Raw genomic sequence first — 21,684 nt, forward strand, 5'->3', positions numbered from 1 at the left:
TCATGCAAAAAATGACTCCCATGTCGGCAGATCCAGGGTCAAATTTCATCCATGAGCTTAACACCTGTATGTCCTTGGACAAGTCCTTTAACCTCTAGGGGCCCAAGTTTATATTTGTTTTTGGTTTGTTTGTTTTGAGATGTGTTTTGTTGGTTTTGTTTTTTGTTTTTTTTTTTTTGTCTATCTGTTAAACCAGGAGGTTGGACTAGTCTCTTCTAGCTCCAAAGCTGTAATCTTCTGAATTCCCAATGATGCCCAAAGAGATCCCAGGGAAACCTCATTTCTTTCCTACTTTGAGCTTCTTTGATTCCAATCACACTACACTGGGATTTGGAATAATTCAGATTCTTACTGAAGAAAAGGTCAGAAACCACCTGGGGCGGCAGGGATAAGTCAGTCAGGACTTTAATACATTTATGATACATTATTATATAATACAAGCCTATTGTGGATCATTATTTTTTCATTACCTGACCTCATTCCACTTGGTAATTCCCACTTTTGTATCCAAAAGCAATGAAACTTTCTTTTAAATATTGTATGACTTGGCTCACTAATTGGAATTCTCATATATTCACTCCCACATTCCAAATGAATGAATCATCAGTTTTTAGGACTGGAAGGAACTTCGGACAGCTTCCAATTCAACCCACCCATTTTACAGATGAGGACACTGAGACCTGGAGAGATTCTACTATGCTACTAAACACATATAGTTAATCAGTGGCAAAGCTGGGAATTAACCCCAGGTCTTCCAGAGTCCTGATGCTTTGGGGGGAAATACTAGAACTCTCTGGGTGATGATTCCCTAAAGGCTGCCTAACTCCTATAAAACAAGCTTTGATCTCATATGTTTCCTTGTTCTTTGTGTTTTTCCAGAAGCCCCTGCCAAACCAGAGGAGAGTGCTGCAGAAGCCTTCACAGACTCATCCCTCTTTGCCCACTGGGGCCAGGACCTCAGCCCTGAAAGCAGACGCATTGCCCTGAAGCAGTTCCAATATTATGGCTACAATGCTTACCTCAGTGACCGCTTACCCCTGGATCGACCCCTGCCTGACCTCCGTCCCAATGGGTGAGCACAGCCAATGACCTGGCCATGTGGGCATCCCACGATGGAACCAGTTCCATAGTTACCAGGTCTACAGTGACCCTGAGCTTCTGAGGATATTAGATCTTGGGGGCACTTAGAGGTTTTCTATTTTAATCTCTGTGGTCTACTAATAGGAAAACTGAGGCTAGAACCAAAGTCTTCTGATTCTCGGGTCAGAACCCTTGCCATTGTACCTTGCTGCATCTGCCTGTGCTGGGAAACATGGTTTTCTCATGAAAATGAAAGACCAAGGGTCAGAGCTATTGAGCCCCTTTCCTCACTCTTCTTTGACATTCCACAGTTACCCTTCTCTCTACTTAGCCTCAGTCTTCCCATCTGCAAAAGTAGAAGATGAGTTTCTTTCCCCATAAAGAGGTTTTGAGGATTGATGGCTTAATTTGCATCTTGAAGGCTTTTGAATCCTCTGCAGTTAAAGTGCTGCTCTGTGAATATGTCATCTTAACCCAATTAGTTGTATTTTTATGAATACTCATTTTTCCTATAAATTAATTTTATAAATTACATGAATCTTCTTGAACTAACAAGTCCATTATACCCAGCAGAGAAGAATGTCTATACCACTCTTAGTTATAGAAGAATGTTCCTCTAAGGCTACGTTAGGATGGTTATTGCTCTTAATTATTAAAAATGAGAAGCTATTCCACAGCTGAAAAAGCCTTATTAACTTCAGGTAACATCTTCATTCTTCCCTTTGACCCTCTTTCCCTCCCTCTCTCCTTCCTTCCCTCCTTTATTCCTTTCCTCTTTCCTCCCTTCCTTAGCTTGTTCACTCATTTGTTCATTCCTTCCTTCCTTCCTTCTTTCCCTTTCTCCCTTCCTCCTTCTCTCCTCTCCTTCCCTCCTTTCCTCCTTCCTTCCTTCCTTCTTTAGTTTGTTCATTTGTTTATTCATTTTTTCCTTTTAAATAAAAGTTAATAATCACTAATCAACCCTTGCCTAAAGTTTACAAGAACAATTCAGATAATCCTTCCTGAGTTGTAAAGTTCATCTGTCCCTAGGGTGCCTATAAGGTACGCCTATTCTCCTGGAGCTTATAAGGACAGAAGCTGGTCTGGATCACTACTTAGCAAGAAAGGATAGACAATCCAAATCCCAAAGAGCCATTGCTATAGATGTGAATCTCAGTGAAGACCTAAGCCATTTGTCTCAGGATATCTGGGGAATGTTCTGAAACACTGAGAATTACCTTCTTTCTTTGCCCAATAGGCTATCTCTTCCACAGGATAGACAGTGTCCATATCAGTTTTATATGCCACATAGCATCACAATGGTTTGAATTCTCCACATCTGAGATGTTGGAGGAAGAACCCATATTACATTAGAAAAAGATATCAGAGCTGAAAACTAACGGATACTTTTTTATCTCTGGATTTTCATGATACTCTCTTTTCTTGGCTTTCCTCCTACATATTTGGCCTGGTATCTACTAGACTTTGACTCTGGAAGAGAGAGTGAGGCTGATGATTTTGTGTAACTGCCTCATTTAAATCTATTTCTCCAGTAAGTAAATGCATCACCCTGTGATATCATTAATTATCTCCAAAAATGAAGTGGGGGAAGGTACAGATAAGTGATACAGTGGATAGAATACCAGATAGGAAGTATCTGAGACCAGATTTGAACCTAAGATCTCCTATCATTTCCAGACTTGTTCTCTATCCACTGAACCACCTAGCAGCTCGAGGACACTAGCTCTTTTGCTGTTCCTTGAGCAAAATACTTCCTCTCCAAACTCTGCATTTTCCCCTTACCTGGAATTCTCTCCATCCTCATCTCTCTACCTCCCATATTCCTTCACTTCCTTCAAGTCCTAAGTAAAACCTAACCTTCAATAAGCCTTTTCTGTTGCCCCTTCATGTTAGTACCTTCTCTCTGAAATTAGTTCCAATTCATCCATGCAATTCTTCTTGGAAAAAATTTGGAGACTTCATTGTGCTGAACATTCAGTCTCTATAGGGTATCCAGGCAACTGAGTGATATAATAAATACAGTGTTAGGCTTAAAGTCAGGAAGAGCTGAGTACAAAGCCAGCCTCAGACATATACTCCCTGTGTTAACCTGGTCAAGTCATTTAACCTCTGTCTGCTTCAGTTTCCTCATATGTAAAATGGGGATCATAATAACGCCTTACCTCCCAGGGTGATTGTGAGGAAGAGATGAGCTATTTGTAAAATGCCTTGCAAAACTATGTATGCTAGCAAAAATAATTATAAACTGCTATTAATTTGTATAGGTTAAGAGAATTTCCTTCCTATGCTGATGAAATCATAGTTCTGGAATGTGAAGGGCAGGGACCCTTATCCACCCCCAAAAAACCATCAAGTAGTTTCTTTGTCTTTAAATACCATGTAATGCCACCTATAATTATTACTATTGTCTCACTAAATGTCCTTTTCTGATTCCTCATTATGGTGTTGACCTTAAGTCCTTGAAAGCTATGCCAATAGGATGCAAGCTTTGTCATGTTTTAACAAGCTCTAAAGGCAGGTGCAAAGAAACTCACTGCCAGAAGGCTCGCCACTGGGCAATGCCTTTCCACTGACCACAACATTTCCTAAGGTATGGAGGAGGTTTGTGACCTATGTGCTTGGCAGAGGGAATATTGGGCACACTGGTGACATCCTGGAACCAGAAGTACTGAAACAAATATTATTGTCATCGTTGGTATTATCCTTGTTGTTGTTCATGCCATGATTACTACTGAGATTCTTTAACCTTTGTCTGATGCTGGATAGGTGCTGACCATGTCTGATATTAAAGCTGAGCTTGGAGACACAATTTATAGGCAATCAAGCAACAGGCATTTATTAAATGTTTGCCAAGTGCTAGATGCCAGGCTAGCTCTGCTAAGAAACAATGCCTTCCTTCAAAGAGCTTACGTCCTCTCAGAAAGACAAAAAGAGACCATAAAAAAGCAGTACAGAAAAATGTGATGATGGAGCATTATTAGCTGGAGGGAAATTATGAAAAGCTCCAGAGCTTTCATGTGGAAGGCAATGTTTGAGCTGAACTTTGAAGGAAATTAGAGATTCCAAGAGGTCAAAGTGAAGAGAGATTGATTGCATTTAGGCATGAGGAGCAGCCAAGGAGGTAGAAGATGGAGTATCATAGGTGAGGGACAGCTGGATGGCCTATTTAAACTATAGAGGGTGTGAAGGGTTGAGAATAGATATTAGTTTTGATAGATGGTTGGAGCCAGGCTGTGAAGGACTTTACTGGCCAGATATGGGTCAACTAGGTGGAGACATGAATTTCAAATCTGTGATTTCAAATCTGGCCTCAGACACTTACTAGCTGTATGACCTTGAGAGAGTCACTTAACACTGTTTGCCTTAGTTTCTTCAACTGTAAAATATACCAGAAAAGGAAACAGCAAGTCACTCCAGTTTTTTTGGTTTTTTTGCCAAGAAAACTTGAAATGTGATCAGAGTCAGACACAACTAAAAATAATGTCAAAAGGCTGAATAGAGGATTTTTCATTTGATGCTAAAGATGATAGAGAGTCAGTGGAGTTAAAAAAGGAGGGGAATGTTATGGTCAGATTTTTTAGGAGAATCATTATGGTTTCTTGATGGTGGATTGGGGAGAAATAAGGCAGGAAGAACTATTAGGAGGTTACTGTAACAGTCCAGGCAAGAGAAGATTGGGCTTGAACCTATTTCTTTTTGCAAATGGAGAATGACTAAGAGTTGGTCATAAAGGCAGGCAAAAAAAGCAGGTAAGGGAGAGTTTTCCTAGTTTAGCAGAGTTCTTTGGGGTAGGCGTTTCTCACAGACTCCAGGGAATTTGGGAAGCAGTCAACAAAGTATCTTTGTATACAGGTCTTAAGTAGTCTTTCCTCAGCAAGAAAACATCTTACCTTTCTTTAGTTGGTGAAGGCTGGATTTGCCTGAAAAATGGGAAGCATGCCCCATCATTAAAAATTTAAAGATTCTGCACTTAGGCAGCTGAGCTGGTTAAAAGTAGGCCTTTCTAGTTTGGTTTAACAGAAACATATACCTCTGCATGGTCCCAGAGAGTAACATACATGGGTGTCTTATACATGACTATCCTATGTTATGGTTTATATGCAGAAACATACCCAGGATCAGAGAACCGACGGGGGCCACATGAGACTCACCTTGCAAAAGGATGCAGTGCTTAAAACCAGAAGTGAATGGCTGCATGTCTTATCAATATCATACAAGGACTTCATTTGAAATAATTTTTCTTGGTTCAAGTAGAAGGTAATTCACACGGACAGTCTTGGAGCAGAGAGAAAATAATAAAGATATTTTTAAAGCTATTGCCTTCCATCTTAGAATCAATGCTCTATATTGGTTCCAAGGCAGAAAAGCAGTAAGGGCTAGACAATGGGGGTTAAGAGACAGGCCCCGGGTCACACAGCTAGGAAGTATCTGAGGTCAGAGTTGAACCCAGGACTTCCCATCTCTTGGTCTGTCTCTCAGTCTCCTGAGCCACCTACCTACCTGCAAAAAGATTCTTAAACATAGACTGTATCTGAATAGGACTCTGTTCTATAACTTTTCTAACAAACAATCATCAGGTCCATTGTTTGATTACGTTCCACAATGGAGAGCTCTTGACCTACAATTTGGGGATGAGTCTTCCAACTAACTTTTCTTCTATTGAACTAAAAGTATTCACTCTTTAATTTCCACTTCATCTAATTTCTAGTTCTGACCTCCATGACCAGGTAGGAAAATAATAGGACCATAGATCATAGAGGCAGAAGGAATTTTAGAGACCATTAGGTCTTACCCCCTCATTTTACATATGAGGAAACTGAGGTACAAAGAGGTTCAGTGACTTACCTAGGGCCACACAGCTAGTTAAGTGTCTGATCTGAACTCAGGATGTAGTTTTTACTTTGGAGCCCCAGCTCTTAGCCAAGCATCCAACACAATAAACAATTAATGCTTTTGGATTGATTCCTGACTTCAAGTCTAGTGTTCTATCCAATACACCATGCTGATTCTCAAATAAAACATGTCTAATCTCTCTTGAAAATGACAGCTCTTAGATATTTAGGGACCTCTGTGGTATGTTGCCTCTCCATCCCAAGTGTTCTCTTCTTCAGGCTAAGGCAGCATCCTTAGTTTTGACTCTGCTGGAGGTCCTGGTTACCATTCTTTGGAAACACTTCCATGGGTCATTGGTGTATGTGTCCTTTTGGCCCCTGCAGGGGACGTACAGTGGTTGAGTCTGGGTTGGGGATTAGCTAGAGATTAGTAGACCCTTATCTCAGACTAAATGCACAGAATTTAAGAGAGTCAACATGGGGGCCAGGGAGAGAGAGAAAAATGGGTGTGTTAATCTGTATCTAATGCCCAAGTTATGGAATCAGCAGATCAAGTGAATGACTAGTTCAAATTCAGAGCCAGAAATTAAACATTCAGCAAGATGGCAGAAAACTAGGGGTTAGGCAGGAAAATGCAGCCAGGGTATAATGGGTATAACCCTGGATGTGGGAGAAGGGAGGGTGTCAGGAAACAGCAAGAAGTGGGACTGGCTATATTCTTCACTGGAGAATCATCCCGGGGTAGCAGGTTCATCTTCTGGTGGTAGCAAAGCAGTACCCATCTCATACTCCCATCCCTCTCCTCAGTTTAGCTCATCACTTGGAAGCGAGACCCTAGTACACAGACTTCTAAAATGGGGCACCCAGAGTTGGAAACCAACAATAACAACTGGCACTTACAGGGTGCTCTAAGGTTGGCAAAGGACTTCATGGATATCTCATTTTATTCTCACAAAAATGCTAGAAGGGGTGTAGGTAGTGGATTTGAGTGGATTGGGAGTCAAGCCTAGATGGGAGATCTTAGATTCATATCTGAACTCAAATGCTTCCTATCTGTATGACCCTGCATAAGTCACTTAACTCCAATTCCTCAGCCTTTACCATTCTTCTGTCTTGGACTGATATTTAGTATTGATTCTAAGATCAAAGGTAAGGGTTTTTAGAAAAATACTAGGAGGTAGTTTGTAATATTTCCATTTTACAGTTGAAGAAACTGAGTCAATCCCTGGATTCAATTCAATTTTCAATTCAGCTGTCAACTATTCGTTCAGTCATGTTCAACTCTTCCTGACTCTATTTGGAGTTTTCTTGACAGGTACTAGAGTGGTTTACCATTTCCTTCTCCAGCTCATTTTATAGTTGAGGAAACTGAGGCAGACAAGGTCAAGTTTTCTCATGTGACAGATGAGAAAACTGAGGTAAACAGGATTAAGTGACTTTTCCCCAGACCACACAACTAGTATGGGTCTGCAACTGGATTTCAGCTTGGGTCTTCCAGACTCCAGGTTTGTTTTCTGAACCAATTAGGAAGTTTCTGAGAAGGTTAGGAAGAGACTTAATGAGTCTGTCAGTGGTACAGCTGATAGAGTGCTAGGAATGGAATTAAGAAGATCTTCAGATACTGTGTGACACTAGATTTGCCATTTGAGTTCTGTTTGCCTCAGTTTTCTCACCTATAAAATGGGGGTGGTAACAGTACCCACCTCCTACAATTGTTGTGAGGATCCAATAAGATAATAAATTTAAAGTGTTTAGCATGGTGCTGGACACATAGTAGATGCTATGTAAATGCTAGCTATTATTATTATTAAAATAAGGATAATGATTTTACCTACCTTGAAAGGTAATTGTGAGGATCTAATGAAATTAGAAGTATAAAGTTTTTTGTAAACTGGCACATAGTAAGTGTCTTATAAATGTTAGCTATTATTATTTTATCTTTTTATTAATTATTTATATTATCATTATCTTTGAAATAGGCATAATAGGGGGTGACTCAGTGGCTCAGTGGATAGAGCTCCAGGTCTAGAGATAGGAGGTCATGGGTTCAAATTTAGCCTTAGATACTTCCTAGTTCCCTGGGCAAGTCACTGAACCCCCATTGCCTAGCCCTTGGTGCTCTTCTACCTGGGAACCAATACACAGTATTGAGTCTGAGACAGAAGATAGGGTCAAAAAAAAGTGCTGAGCACCATGCCTGGCACACAGTAGGAGCTGTATGAAGGCTTCATTCCCTCAGCCACCTGCTTCCTTTTGTAAAAACCCTGTGAGCCTTGCCCCAGACTTTCCTCAGCCCAAGGGGCGTGGAGTCCTGTCCATGGTCCTGTCACACCAGCTGTTCCTGTCTGTTCAGGGACGGCCTCTGTAAACTCCTGGATTCTCTTCTTCTTGTTCTTCTATGCCAAAGCCCCAAAACAGCTGACATGCAAGTCCCTGCCAAAGGTCTGTGCACTTTGGAAAGAAAACACGCAGCAAATAACAACAGACACAGAACAGAAAGAATGGTGAAAGGAGATGAATAAGAAAAGGCGGGACCCTGCATGGTGCATGCCTTTACCTGAGGAGAGAAGAGGCTGCTGGAGAAGCCAGTTGCCTTTGGCATCTTTTGCCCGGTGACCTCGGAGGCTGAGGAACTACCCCTTCCCCTCATGGTCCCCGTGGACAATGAGAGCTGGTTCTAGCTTGGAGGTATGAAGAGGGGTGTGAGGGAACCAGCCCATTCATATGGCCCCAGCCCCCAAGCCAGCCAGCCGCCATCCCAGGATGCTGGCAGGACAAGAGACTGTGAAGGATGCCCCAAAAAGCAGTATTTGGGCTGTTGGTGGCATTAGCAGTATCAGGGAGAAAGCAGGCAGAGATGGGAAATTTCGACCTCCCAGGCAGGTGGTGTTGTCCTCTATTAAAAGCCTTGCTGGAAAGTCTAAATTGAGTTTAAATTGTCAGATCAGTCCACCAAGAGGCGATGGGGGCTACCTCAGAGCTCTCCCCCAACCCCCATTCAGAGCAAACCTGTTGCCATGGAAATCCCATTAACGACTTCTCTGTCACCAAGGTCGCTTCCTCTGGTTTCTGCCTCTGTGTACACAAGCTGACCCACCTGGCCATCTCCTGCTCTGACAGAATGGGGCCATTGTGAGCCTCCTCCCCTGGACTGAGATTCCTGTCATTGTTTTGTCTTTCTTAAGATAATCTCTCCTACAATCTTTGAGCAGAGAGGTTTTTTGACATCATGGCGGGGAGCAATGGGGGAAGCTATAACTGCATCACTCTCCAGAGATGGACCCAACTGCTGACTGCCTTCAGCAGTGGGGGAGATGGGAGGATCCTTCCCTCCCATCATCCCTCCTTCCCCCACCAAGATTCTATCTCTGAAAGAAGTGCCCAGGGATCATAAACCTAGAACCAAAATAGAACCTTACTGGTCCTCACATCCAGCACCTTTATTTTCACCCAGAAAGGTGAAATAATTAACTGAAGTCACACAGGGGAATAAATACCATATCCAGGATTTAAACCCAGGTCCTCTGACTCCAAATTCCATTTCTTTTTCCAGTGCCTCACAATAATATTCTTCTATAGAAAAACCTATGATTCATCCCTTATTTAGGGTATAGGATTTGGGGTTTTGGTTTCAAAAGATGACTCTATTACAAAAATGAATAAGATAGAAATAGGTTTTGAGTGATCATAAATGTATAACCCAGTGGAAACACTTGTCAGCTCCAGGAGGGGGGAGGGAAGAAGGGACAGAGACAACATGAATCATGGAACCATGGAAAATATTTTAAAACATAAAATCATATTTAAAAGTAATATTCTTCTATGACCACAGCTAAAAAACCAATAATATGGTATAGGCAAGGGATTCTTGACCATGAGTTTGTTTTTGTTTTTAAATTTAGATAACTGCATTTCAATAGAATATATTTCCTTACTAAGTTTATGTATTTTATTGCATGTACTTAAGAACTTTCTTCTAAGAAAGGATCTAGACATTTCACCAGGCTAACAAAAAGGATTTTATGGCACAAAATTATTAAGAACTCTTAGTCCTGGACTATAAGCTTCCCTCCTCAATAATTCAGGGACGTGAGATGTAGTAAGGAGAAAACTAGAATAGGAATCCCAGAATTATAAAGCTTTAGAAGTCATATGGATCAGCTCTCTCCTGAACACACCCCACAAGTGTTCCGTTGATTGAAACATTTAGCAAATGAAAATTTGCTTTCTCCAGAGGCAGTCCCTGCCACTCTGAGATAGCTCTAGTATCAGGGAAGCTTTCCTTAAATACATTGACTCTAAATTTTCAACTTCCATCCTTTGCTGCAAATTCTGCCCTCCGTGCCCCAGCAGAATAAATCTAATCAATTAATAAACTGCTAATAAACACCTACTATATAACAGTCACTATGCTGAGAAATGTGGATTCAAAAAGGAGGCAAAAGATAGTCCTTGTGTTCAAGGAGAACTGAATTCAAATCCGGACCCCTCTGATTACTAGCTGTGTGTCTTTAGATGAAATAAGTCATCTCTTCAAATCTGTTTCCTCACCTGTAAAATGGGAATAATTTAAATAATAGTAATAATAGCTACCATTCATTCATATAGCCATCTAAGGTTCACAAAGTGCTTCATAAGTATCATCTCATTTTGTTTTCTCACAACAAATATATTTTACAAGTGAGGAAACAGGCAGAGAGAGGCTAATTTGATTTGCTTAGGTCACATTCATTAATATGTAAAGCAAGTTTTGAACTCAGGTTTTCCTGAATCCAAATTTAGCCCTCTCCACTATGCTGCTGAATATGCAATGCTTGCTTCAGTAGCCTCTCCTATCAAAACCAAAGAAATTGTCAGCATGCCAGGTACCAAAGCCTCTTAGAGTGCCTGTCACAGTTTCTATAATCTCTGTAGGAGCAGCAATTAAAGTTCATGTGAGACAGATTCAGCCAGGTCCTATTAGTGGGAACAATGAATCTCATGAAGTGGTCAAATGTATTTTTACTTCACATTATTTGAAGCTATAATTATGTAAAATATAGCCACTGGTTTTGGTGCAATAGAAATGTGCAGTGGAGGTTCAAATAGTGAAGCCACATCAAGGAATTTGTACTATTCAGAAACTAGCAGTACAAGCCTCAGTTTCCCTGTTTGTAAAAGAAGGCATAATTTTATCTCCTTCCCTGGGTCGTGAAGATCAAATGAGATAATATATGTGATCTCTAAGTCTCAAAATGCTACAGAAATGGAAGATGGTATGATTACATCTAAAACTGGGACAAAAATCCTTTACAGCAACTCTACATGGGAAAGTTCTTGGTAAGGAATCCTATAAATGAGAGTTGTTTGTTCTTCAATATTTTGATTGATTTGTGGGCTCATTGATGGGGTTCTACCTCCAGCTGGGCAGACTACAACCTCTCCACTCTTGATTCTTGTTCGGGTCTCCCATAAATCTTCCACAGAACATCTGCACCATACACCAAAGGACTGCCTGTGGGTCTATGAATATTTCATGGGGAGCAGCACAGCACTCTGGCTAGTTATCTCTTATCCCTTCCTTTTATTATTTGAAAAGCCCACTGCATTTTCTGGTCAGACGTTTCATGGATGTTTCAAGATGCTTAAGCTGTCTCACTCACATGCTAGCCCAAGTGAGCATTGAGCTAGCCCCTATGCCACTGAACACATCATTAAGGGATCACCATAGCCAGCCTGTAAAGAAGACATAAGATACTATGATTGAACCTGGACTGGCTATTACAGATTCTCAGAGAGGTAATTGTGGAGTTACAAAGACCTGAATTCAGGTACTGCCTCTAATACACATATCATGTCACCATTGGCAACTTAAACCCCAATTGCCTAGTCCTTACTTCTGATTGATATTTGGTATCAATTCTAAGATAGAAGATAAGGGTTTGAAAAAACATCATCTCATTTTTTGTCATAATAGTAATTTTATTATTATCCCCATTTTACAATTGAGGAAACTGAGGCATATGCAAGTTAAGTGATTTCCCCAGGGATATCCAGTTAGTAAGTGTCTGAGGCTAGATTTGAACTCATCTTCCTGTCCTCAGATTCAATATACCACCTAGCTTCCTCTTACATGCTTGTTAGTTATTTAAATGATTGTGCTTAAGGAACATCACTTTGAAGTCTGTGTGGAGAATGGAACAGACAATGAGAGACTTAAGTCAGGAGAGACTAATAACAATGAGAGATAATGTGAGCTGGAACGCAAGGTTGCAGTTGTGTACATGGATAGAACAGGAGCGATGGGAAAGGAATTTGGGAGGTAGAAATGGCAAGAAGGATGCAGTCACAGATCCAGACTGAAAAGAAAAATAAGCATCTATAATTTTTCCAATCCTGTGCTGGGCCACGGAGGAATTTGAAGGAAGTAGAAAACGCGATCCCTGCTGACTTGTTTACATGAAACAACTAGAGAACAACATTTAATCAAGGGCTGAATTAGGTGGAGAAGAATTTAAGTACTCTACAAACTCAGAGAGGGAGAGAAAGATCATGGCAGCTACTCATGGTCAGGGACAGATTCCTGAAGGCAATGAGTCTCAAGTTGGACCTTATGATGAGAAGGACTTAAAGAGAGGACAGAGAAGGGTCTTTTAGAAGGAAGACTGGGAAGGGGCAAAAGTGAATAGAGCATAGGTAGATGAGGAGAAGAGAGAGTGTCAAAAGTCAATGGTTCATATAATAGAACTTCATAAGCCATGTCTAGTGCATAAAAGGCTCTAGCTAGAGGGCTAAGTGGTACTGCTCCCAACACAAAGTCCTCTTTTAGACTCTCCTTATTTTCCTGATTGAACCCCAAGAGATCTCTAGACACCCTCTCACCCTCTTATCATATGTCTGTCTCCAGGCATCTCTGGCTTCCAAATTCTTTTAATGGTGATGGCAGCCATCTTCCACAAATGGTAAAGGATGGAAATCTTATCCTAGTCTTTCTGTTGGTTCTATGCTAACTTGGTGATAGTTTACTCACTAAATCAGGGGTCACCTTTCCCTTCCCCACCTCCTATCACTCCTGGATCATTTTTCTAGATTCTAGGTCTAAGAATTTAATTAATGTTTAATATCTACCATAAATAATAGAATCAGAATTCTGGCATCTAACCTTCTGAGTGTTGAACTTGGTGTCAGGAAAGTCTGGGTTCAAGTTCTCAGGCATTTATTGTACGATGTTAAACAAGTCAATTAAACTTTCTATGCCTCAGCTTCCTCATGTGTAAAAGGAATTGGACTTGATATCTTCTAGGGTCCCTTCAGTTCCTAAGCCATAGTTCTCTGATCTTCCTTCAGTAAAGCTAGGGTCCAGCACTATTGGAGGCTGGAGATGTAGATTTGGGTTCCATTAACATTAAGATGATGACTGAAGCTTATCCTGGGCATGGGTAAGCTTTCAGACTAATTAGCCTAATTATAAAGGAACCAGAAACTAAGGATTGAGTATTAGTGGAAGAGCCAGGGTAGAGTGGAAGAACCAGCAAAGTACAGAGAAGGAGTCATCATAGGAATTGGAGGATATCTAGGATGAAGCAATAAGGCTCAAGTCAAGGGAACTTTAAAGAGTTAGGAAGGGATTAAATGTAAAAAGGAGCAGATCCATGAATCCTCTAACTTTTTAAAAATGTCTTAGAATCAATGCAGTGCATTGTTTCCAATGTGGAAGAGTGGTAAGGGCTAAGCAATGGGGATTAAGTGACTTGCCTGGGGTCACATAGCTAGGAAGTGTATAAGACCATATTTGAACCCAGGATCTCCCAACTGTAGGTCTTGTTGTCAATCTACTGAGCCACTTAGCTGACCCTCCACCAACTTTTTAAAGTTATGAATGAAAGGGCTAAAGAAATGGTAATCTATAAACACTGTGAACACATTTTAGCAATACAATCTAATAAGCATAATAAAATTAATCTGAATCCTTTAATAAACTGAAGAACCTCAGATGGAAGGTAACAGAATCCTAATGGTCTAGGAGGCCTCTAGAGAAGAAAGGATCTAGAACCATTCCAGAGTCATAAGGAAAAAGAGTCAAAGCTGTGACCGAAGGGGGCTGAGTTCTTGGAAATCATGTAGTTCCATATGCTTATTGTCACAGTTAGTAAATTGAAACATGGATAGTTATATGATCTTGGGGCCAGGGCCCTGAGAAGTAAGAAGATTTCAGTGTCTAGGAGATCATCAAAGGGCAGTGCAGAATAAGAGTGATGCTATGCAACCAAAGCTATGACCTTTGAATCTAAGCCAAAAGACCAATCATTCTCCAACCTCGATTATGCCACTAAGTGGCTAGATATCTACAGATGAATCTTGTTCCTAGATCAAGTCTGGGTAGAAATGTTCAGAGTGGTGGCCTGAAGGCTTTTCTGTCCTACTCACTTAATAATTATTGTGAAATCACTGAGATTTTAGCTAGTCAAAAGTCACTAGTAAATATGCATAATAAAGGCAGAATGTAGAGTAAGTGGGAACCAATAGTCCAGCTTGCTTCAACCAGTTTTTTGTTCTTGTGAGTGATAAGTAAAAGGTGATTTAAAAAAAAACTTAAAGTGTGCCAGATGTTGCCTTATCTAGTTTTGGGAGGGGAGTAAAGGGTTCAATTACAAATTAATTAATTAATGAAAAAATACAAAAAAAATTCTTGAAAGAAGAAAAAACCCTTATAGATAGGTAGAGGTAGAAATAATTTTTATTATTCATTTGCATGTCAAGAGGACTCTTAGAAGACAGAGGAGTCTTGTTGTCTGGGGCTTCTATATAACTTCTGGGGATGTTTTTGGATGGAATCACAAAAAAATGGGTTTGGGATTACAAAACTCACAATAACAAGAGCCAAAACGAAATATCTAACCCCAAATCGAATAGTTTCATGGAGCCAAGTCAACACCAGGAGAAAATATTCAAAGAAATATATATAATATAATAGCCCAGGATATTCTGCTGACTGCTTGGCTAGGAATAATGGTCTCTGACTACTCACTAAGAGAACAACAGACCTCTCTGCCAGGGAGAGGCTTTAGAGTCACTGCAGCCCAGGAGGTGGTAGCTAATAACAACAAATGACTTTCAATGGATGACTTTGAAGATTTGGACTGACCTTGGTAGGATTAAATGGCTGAAATCCAGCAGATGGTAGCCAGAGGACAACTTGGCAATTCCAAGTACAGCAGAGATTACCCGGCAGACATAATAGTGTATAGTAAAGACAGAGCCTAAGGACAGAGTGGCAGCAAGTGCTGGGATTACATCTATGGGGTCCCCTAGTCATTCTGCAGTACTGGGGGTGTGTGTGAATTATCCTGGTCATACATGATTCCTGGCCACCACACGCTCCTCCACCATACATGTTCCTCTTTGAACATGTTCCCTGGTGACTTGTGTCCAAAGGGTATGCTCTGCATTTGTGTTCTCTCCCACTGGTGATACAATAGCCTGTGAGAAAGCATATCCTTTCTTTATATGGGGGAATCATTTTTTTGGTCATTTTATTTGTTAAACTACTTTTAAAAATGTATTTTTCTTTGAACTAGTATATTGTGTGGTCAAAGTAGGGACAGTGATTAGGGCTTGTGGACTCTGGTTTTGAGTGGGTGGTTACTCATAGACTTAAATTCAGGGTAGCTTTTTGGGGTGCCCATATGTTAGTGTACCTCCTCTCAGGTGCTTCATTTGGGTCTCTTCTCTATCCTAAAATCATGATAAACTGAACTCCTTTATAAATATTAATATAATGATAAATAAAAATATAATAATAAAATAATATAATTAATATAATATAATAAAAATATATGAATTCAGAAATAATACAGAAGGTTAAGGTAATTAGAAATATATGTGTGCATATATGTATGTATATATATATATATATATAAATATTTTAAATCCTCATTTTCTGTCTTAGAATCAAGGCAGAGATCAGTAAGGGATAAGCAATAGGGGTTAAAAGACTTGCCCAGGGTCACTGGGGTCCACTAGGAAGTGTCTGAGGCCAGATTTGACCCCAAGATCTCCTACTTCTAGGCCTTTCTATCCACTGAGCTATCTATCTGCCCCAGAAATATACATGTGTATGTATGTGTGCGTGTGTGTGTGTGTACATATGGTAAGTAGAAATATATATATATGAATATCTTGAACATACATATCTTGAACCTTACCTTTTAACTTAAAATCAATACTAAGTATCCATTCCAAGGCAAAAGAGTGGTAAAGGCTAAATAATTGAGATTAATTGATTTGCCCAGGGTCATATAGCTGGAAAGTGTCTAAGGTCAAATCTGAACCCAGAATCTCTTGGCTCTAGACCTGGATCTCTATCCACTGAGTCGCCCAGTTGCTACTGGAAATACATTAAAAAAAAACCCTTATTCCTGGGTAGAGGAGCACCTATAAATTCTGACAGTCCCTGGTCTAGTCTGGCCAAGATTTTCCTTGAGCCAGGAGTTACATTCTTGGTTGTCTGCTTCCTGCTTCCTTCCAAATAAGAAAGATGTCTTCTTTCGTAGAACCCCCCTTTACTGACTGGGAAATTCATTTCTAGGATCATGTTGGAGCAAACTCATTGATCCATTCTACCAGTTTCAGGCTGTCGCTCAGCCAATTGAGGAAACCTTCTGATTAAAAGTTAGATTCTTAGTGTTCTACCTATCTTAGTCCTTTAGTTAACTAATTTCTTAGAATCTACCTTAAACAAGGCATTTACTAAGCTTTTAACTATATACTTGGCACTGTGCTGATCCCTGGGGATACAAATGAAAAGTAAAAAGAAATACAGTCCTTGCCCTTGGTGCACTGACTTTCTCATGGTAGATGATAACACTCAAATGAAAACTGCAAATCCTGAAGGTGAAAGATAAGGTATCCATACAGGGAGGGAAGGATAAGGTACCCATACAGGGAGGGAAGGATAAGGTACCCATTCAAGGAGGGAAGGATAAGGTACCCATACAGGGAGGGAAGGATAAGGTACCCATTCAGGGAGGGAAGGAAAAGGTACCCATACAGGGAGGGAAGGAAAAGGTACCCATACAGGGAGGGAAGGATAAGGTACCCATTCAGGGAGGGAAGGAAAAGGTACCCATACAGGGAGGGAAGGAAAAGGTACCCATACAGGGAGGGAAGGATAAGGTACCCATTCAGGGAGGGAAGGAAAAGGTACCCATTCAGGGAGGGAAGGAAAAGGTACCCATTCAGGGAGGGAAGGATAAGGTACCCATTCAGGGAGGGAAGGAAAAGGTACCCATTCAGGGAGGGAAGGAAAAGGTACCCATACAGGGAGGGAAGGAAAAGGTACCCACACAGGGAGGGAAGGATAAGGTACCCATTCAGGGAGGGAAGGATAAGGTACCCATTCAGGGAGGGAAGGAAAAGGTACCCATACAGGGAGGGAAGGAAAAGGTACCCATACAGGGAGGGAAGGAAAAGGTACCCATTCAGGGAGGGAAGGATAAGGTACCCATACAGGGAGGGAAGGATAAGGTACCCATTCAGGGAGGGAAGGATAAGGTACCCATACAGGGAGGGAAGGATAAGGTACCCATTCAGGGAGGGAAGGAAAAGGTACCCATTCAGGGAGGGAAGGAAAAGGTACCCATTCAGGGAGGGAAGGATAAGGTACCCATTCAGGGAGGGAAGGAAAAGGTACCCATACAGGGAGGGAAGGAAAAGGTACCCATACAGGGAGGGAAGGAAAAGGTACCCACACAGGGAGGGAAGGATAAGGTACCCATTCAGGGAGGGAAGGATAAGGTACCCATTCAGGGAGGGAAGGAAAAGGTACCCATACAGGGAGGGAAGGAAAAGGTACCCATACAGGGAGGGAAGGAAAAGGAACCCACACAGGGAGGGAAGGATAAGGTACCCATTCAGGGAGGGAAGGATAAGGTACCCATACAGGGAGGGAAGGATAAGGTACCCATACAGGGAGGGAAGGAAAAGGGACCCATACAGGGAGGGAAGGATAAGGTACCCATACAAGGAGGGAAGGAAAAGGTACCCATACAGGGAGGGAAGGATAAGGTACCCATACAGGGAGGGAAGGATAAGGTACCCACACAGGGAGGGAAGGATAAGGTACCCATTCAGGGAGGGAAGGATAAGGTACCCATACAGGGAGGGAAGGATAAGGTACCCACACAGGGAGGGAAGGATAAGGTACCCATTCAGGGAGGGAAGGATAAGGTACCCATACAGGGAGGGAAGGAAAAGGGACCCATACAGGGAGGGAAGGATAAGGTACCCATACAAGGAGGGAAGGAAAAGGTACCCATACAGGGAGGGAAGGATAAGGTACCCATACAGGGAGGGAAGGATAAGGTACCCATACAGGGAGGGAAGGATAAGGTACCCATTCAGGGAGGGAAGGATAAGGTACCCATACAGGGAGGGAAGGATAAGGTACCCATTCAGGGAGGGAAGGAAAAGGGACCCATACAGGGAGGGAAGGAAAAGGTACCCACACAGGGAGGGAAGGATAAGGTACCCATACAGGAGTGTTGTGTTGAAATACAAAATCCAGAAACTCCCCAGCAGAGTCAGGAGGGGAATGAAGGTTGTTTGGTCTGGGTATCTCTTCAAAATGGAGGCCTTGAAAGAAACTCACCAATGGGAGGAAACCAATAGAGGGCTCCATGATGTTCTGGGGGAGAAAGCTACAAGGGAAGATGAAGTTTTCAGGATGAGGAGACTCAGGGCACCAAGGGTGTTTGCAAAATGAGATGGTGGTTGAGGAAAGATGGTAAAATCTGGAAAACCAGAAGAAGAGCCATGAAGGGAGAGTGAGGAATGGAATGAATATTTAGTAAGCCCTTCTTATGAACCAGGCAGTATGCTAAGTGCTTTACAAATATTTGCCTCATTATTTTATCAAATATTATCTCCTCTGATCCTCACAACAGCCCTATGAGGTAGATGCTATTATTATCCCCATTTTACAGCAGAGACAAATGAGATGGGCAGAAGTTCAGTGACTTGCCCATCATCACACAGATGGTGAATGTCTGAGGCTGAATTTGGACTCAGGTCATCCTGACTCTCAGGTCAGTGATCTATCCTAGCTGCCATGAGGGGAATATAGGTTGACTGGCTCAACCAAGGCAATACAGAACAGGTATGACACTTCCATGCTATCCTAAAGGTCAGAATTCAACTTGACACAACGATTATCCCCCAAAGTTCATAAGACATTCTATCTTAAAAACCGACCAAACAAATGAGCTCTCTTTTTAATTCATGGGTCTCAGCCTCCAAACACTAACCCCTTCCTGCTTCTAGAAACAATGGTGTTCCTGGCTGGCATTGACCCAATTCCCCTTTGTAAAAGATGCTACTCTCTCTGACTCTCCACAATGTCTCTTGGCTTGGTACTTGGCCCATTTTCACTGACTCCTGTCCAGTTTTCTTCCCAGCCCCCATTTTTGAAATCCTCTTTTCCTAATCCCCCAGCAAACAACAATTACGCGACTGCTACCTGTCTCTAGCCCCTGACAAGAAAACCACAGTTGCAGAGAGAGAGAGAGAGAGAGAGAGAGAGATGCAATGGATTATGTCTGAGATGGAGCTTTTAGTCTGAATCAAATGAGATTTGGCTTTTGCCCTGGCCCATTATCCTATTTGACCAACGGCCTCTATTTCCTAATAGAAATAGCATGGAGTTTACTTCCTCAGTGTGATAGGGCAACTGCTCCTTATATAAATGTATTTTATAAACTACTTGGAACCATCCCAGGGGGGAAGTCTTGCTGGGAGACTTACTCAGCACTACAGCTCTGCCTCCCTCCATTCCCCCACAGCCTCCGCCTCCATCTCCTCATGTGCATAGAGATCAATAAAGCTGAGTTTATCATGACTATCAATTCCCAGCTTATTAGACAGCCATATTATTCCCTGCTCAGAAATGTCTGTTTTTATCTCTAGTGGAAAATGGTTAGACTTTGAACAAGAGTAAAAGTAAAAAGGGAACTTTTATGGCTTAATTTTTACAGGAGAATGTGTCTCTTCTTGAAACGGGGAAGAAATCAATCTTTTACAGTTTGGCTTTGAAAGAAGCTTAAAGAGCCAAGTGCTAATTATACTTCTGTTGTTTCCACTTTTCCACTTTTGCCTCAGTCTTCAAGTGAGGAAGGCAGAGAGATAGCTTTTGCCCTGTATTCTGCCTTGGTTAGATCACTACTGGTGGGTTGTGTTCAGTCTTGGGTACCACATTTAAAAAAAAATCTTTTACCTTCCATCTAAGTGTCAATCTAAGACAGAAGAGTAGTAAGGGCTAGTCAATTGGGGTTAAGGGACTTGCCCAGGGTCACATAGCTAGGAAATGTGAGGGGCCAAATTTGAACCTAGGTCCTCCCAACTCCAAGTGTGACATTCTATCCACTGTGCTACCCAGCTATCCCAATGGGTGCCACATTTTGACAGGACATTGATCAACTGGAAAGAGTCCAAAGGAAGGTAATTGGGAAAGTGAAGGGCCTTGAATTCATGCCTCATGAGGACTGGTTGAGGAAACTCAGCATGTTCAGCCTAGAGACAAGAAGACTGAAGGTGAAGTGTGGAGAGCTTCAGTTATTTGAAGGAACTATTTCGTTTAATCCCAGAGGGCCAAACCAGAAGTCACGAACAGAAGATGCTTAGATGGATTTTAGTTTGATGTCTTAAAAACCTTAATAACAATTAGAGCGATTCTGAAATGGGCTGCCTCAGAGGGTAGGTAGAGGTCTTCACCCACCATTAGTCAGTCTTCAGGCTAAGGCTTTATGACTACCTGGCAATATATTATTGAGGGCATTCTTGCTCAGATGGCCTAGATCAGAGATGTCAAATACCAGCTAGTAGGCTGCATTGTGGACAACAGCACTCAAGTTGTCAACACTCTGAATGTGACTTGAGCCAGATTAAAATGTAATTGTGAAATGCTTAACAAAACAGATGAAATGCAATGGAAATAGATATTGTTAATATGTAATTTTCTAAGTCATTATGCAAGCTACAGGGATCCTTATGTATATGGCCCTGGTTGCTATTTTAGTTGGACACCAATGGCCTAAGTAGATTAGGGGTTCCATCTCTAAGAGTCTGTAACTTAGAGGAGAGGCCTTAAAGATTTTTTGTTTTTATAAACAGAAGATGTAGGATTCTTTGAGGCTTTGAGGAAGATTATGCTGAGTGTAACCAAAGTTGGAGAACTGGAATGCTGGAATTCCCATGAGCTGTGGCTGTGGTTATGAATTGGAATGCAATAACCAAGTCTGTCCACCTCTTGACAGAAGGAAGAAAGGACACGTTGTTTCTCTTTCTTTCCCAGCATTTTAGTATCTGCTTCAATGCCAAGAAGGAGAATGTTGGTAAAGGAGATATGTGCCTTACACATAAAAGGGACTTAATGAAATGTAAATTTAGTGTTAGATCATCCAGTGATCAAATCTATAAAAATAACTGGTGGCAAAATGGACAGAACTCGATTTGGAGTGAGAATGTGTCTCAGTTTCCTCACCTCAAAGTTTAAAATCTATAATTCAAAGTCATTTAACCTTTTTTTGGCCTCAATTTTTTCATCTGAAATAGGAATTGGGATCACAACCTCCCAGGACCACCATTTTCTCATCTGTAAAGTTAAGGAGTTGGGAGTAGACCAGGGGTATTAAGCACAAATGAAAATGGGGGCCACTAAACTATATATCCATATCCCTGCAGGCTGAATATTGATTTAGAAAAACATACATGTTTATGTATTCATTTTTATGAATACAAT

General features: G+C 41.3%; 1 protein-coding gene across 6 annotated transcripts in view; it reads left to right on the forward strand.

Moving 5' to 3' along the window:
* The window catches only part of GALNT18 (polypeptide N-acetylgalactosaminyltransferase 18), a 476,899-nt gene that overhangs the window by 226,095 nt on the left and 229,120 nt on the right, over window positions 1-21,684 (forward strand). For all 6 annotated transcript variants that reach the window (XM_001379569.4, XM_056802082.1, XM_056802084.1 and 3 more), the window contains exon 2: window positions 880-1,072. In XM_001379569.4, coding sequence (XP_001379606.1) covers window positions 880-1,072 — 193 coding nt within the window. The remainder of the gene's footprint in view (window positions 1-879; window positions 1,073-21,684) is intronic.

The sequence above is a fragment of the Monodelphis domestica genome, chromosome 6, assembly GCF_027887165.1.
Source record: "Monodelphis domestica isolate mMonDom1 chromosome 6, mMonDom1.pri, whole genome shotgun sequence".
NCBI classification, from domain to species: domain Eukaryota; kingdom Metazoa; phylum Chordata; class Mammalia; order Didelphimorphia; family Didelphidae; genus Monodelphis; species Monodelphis domestica.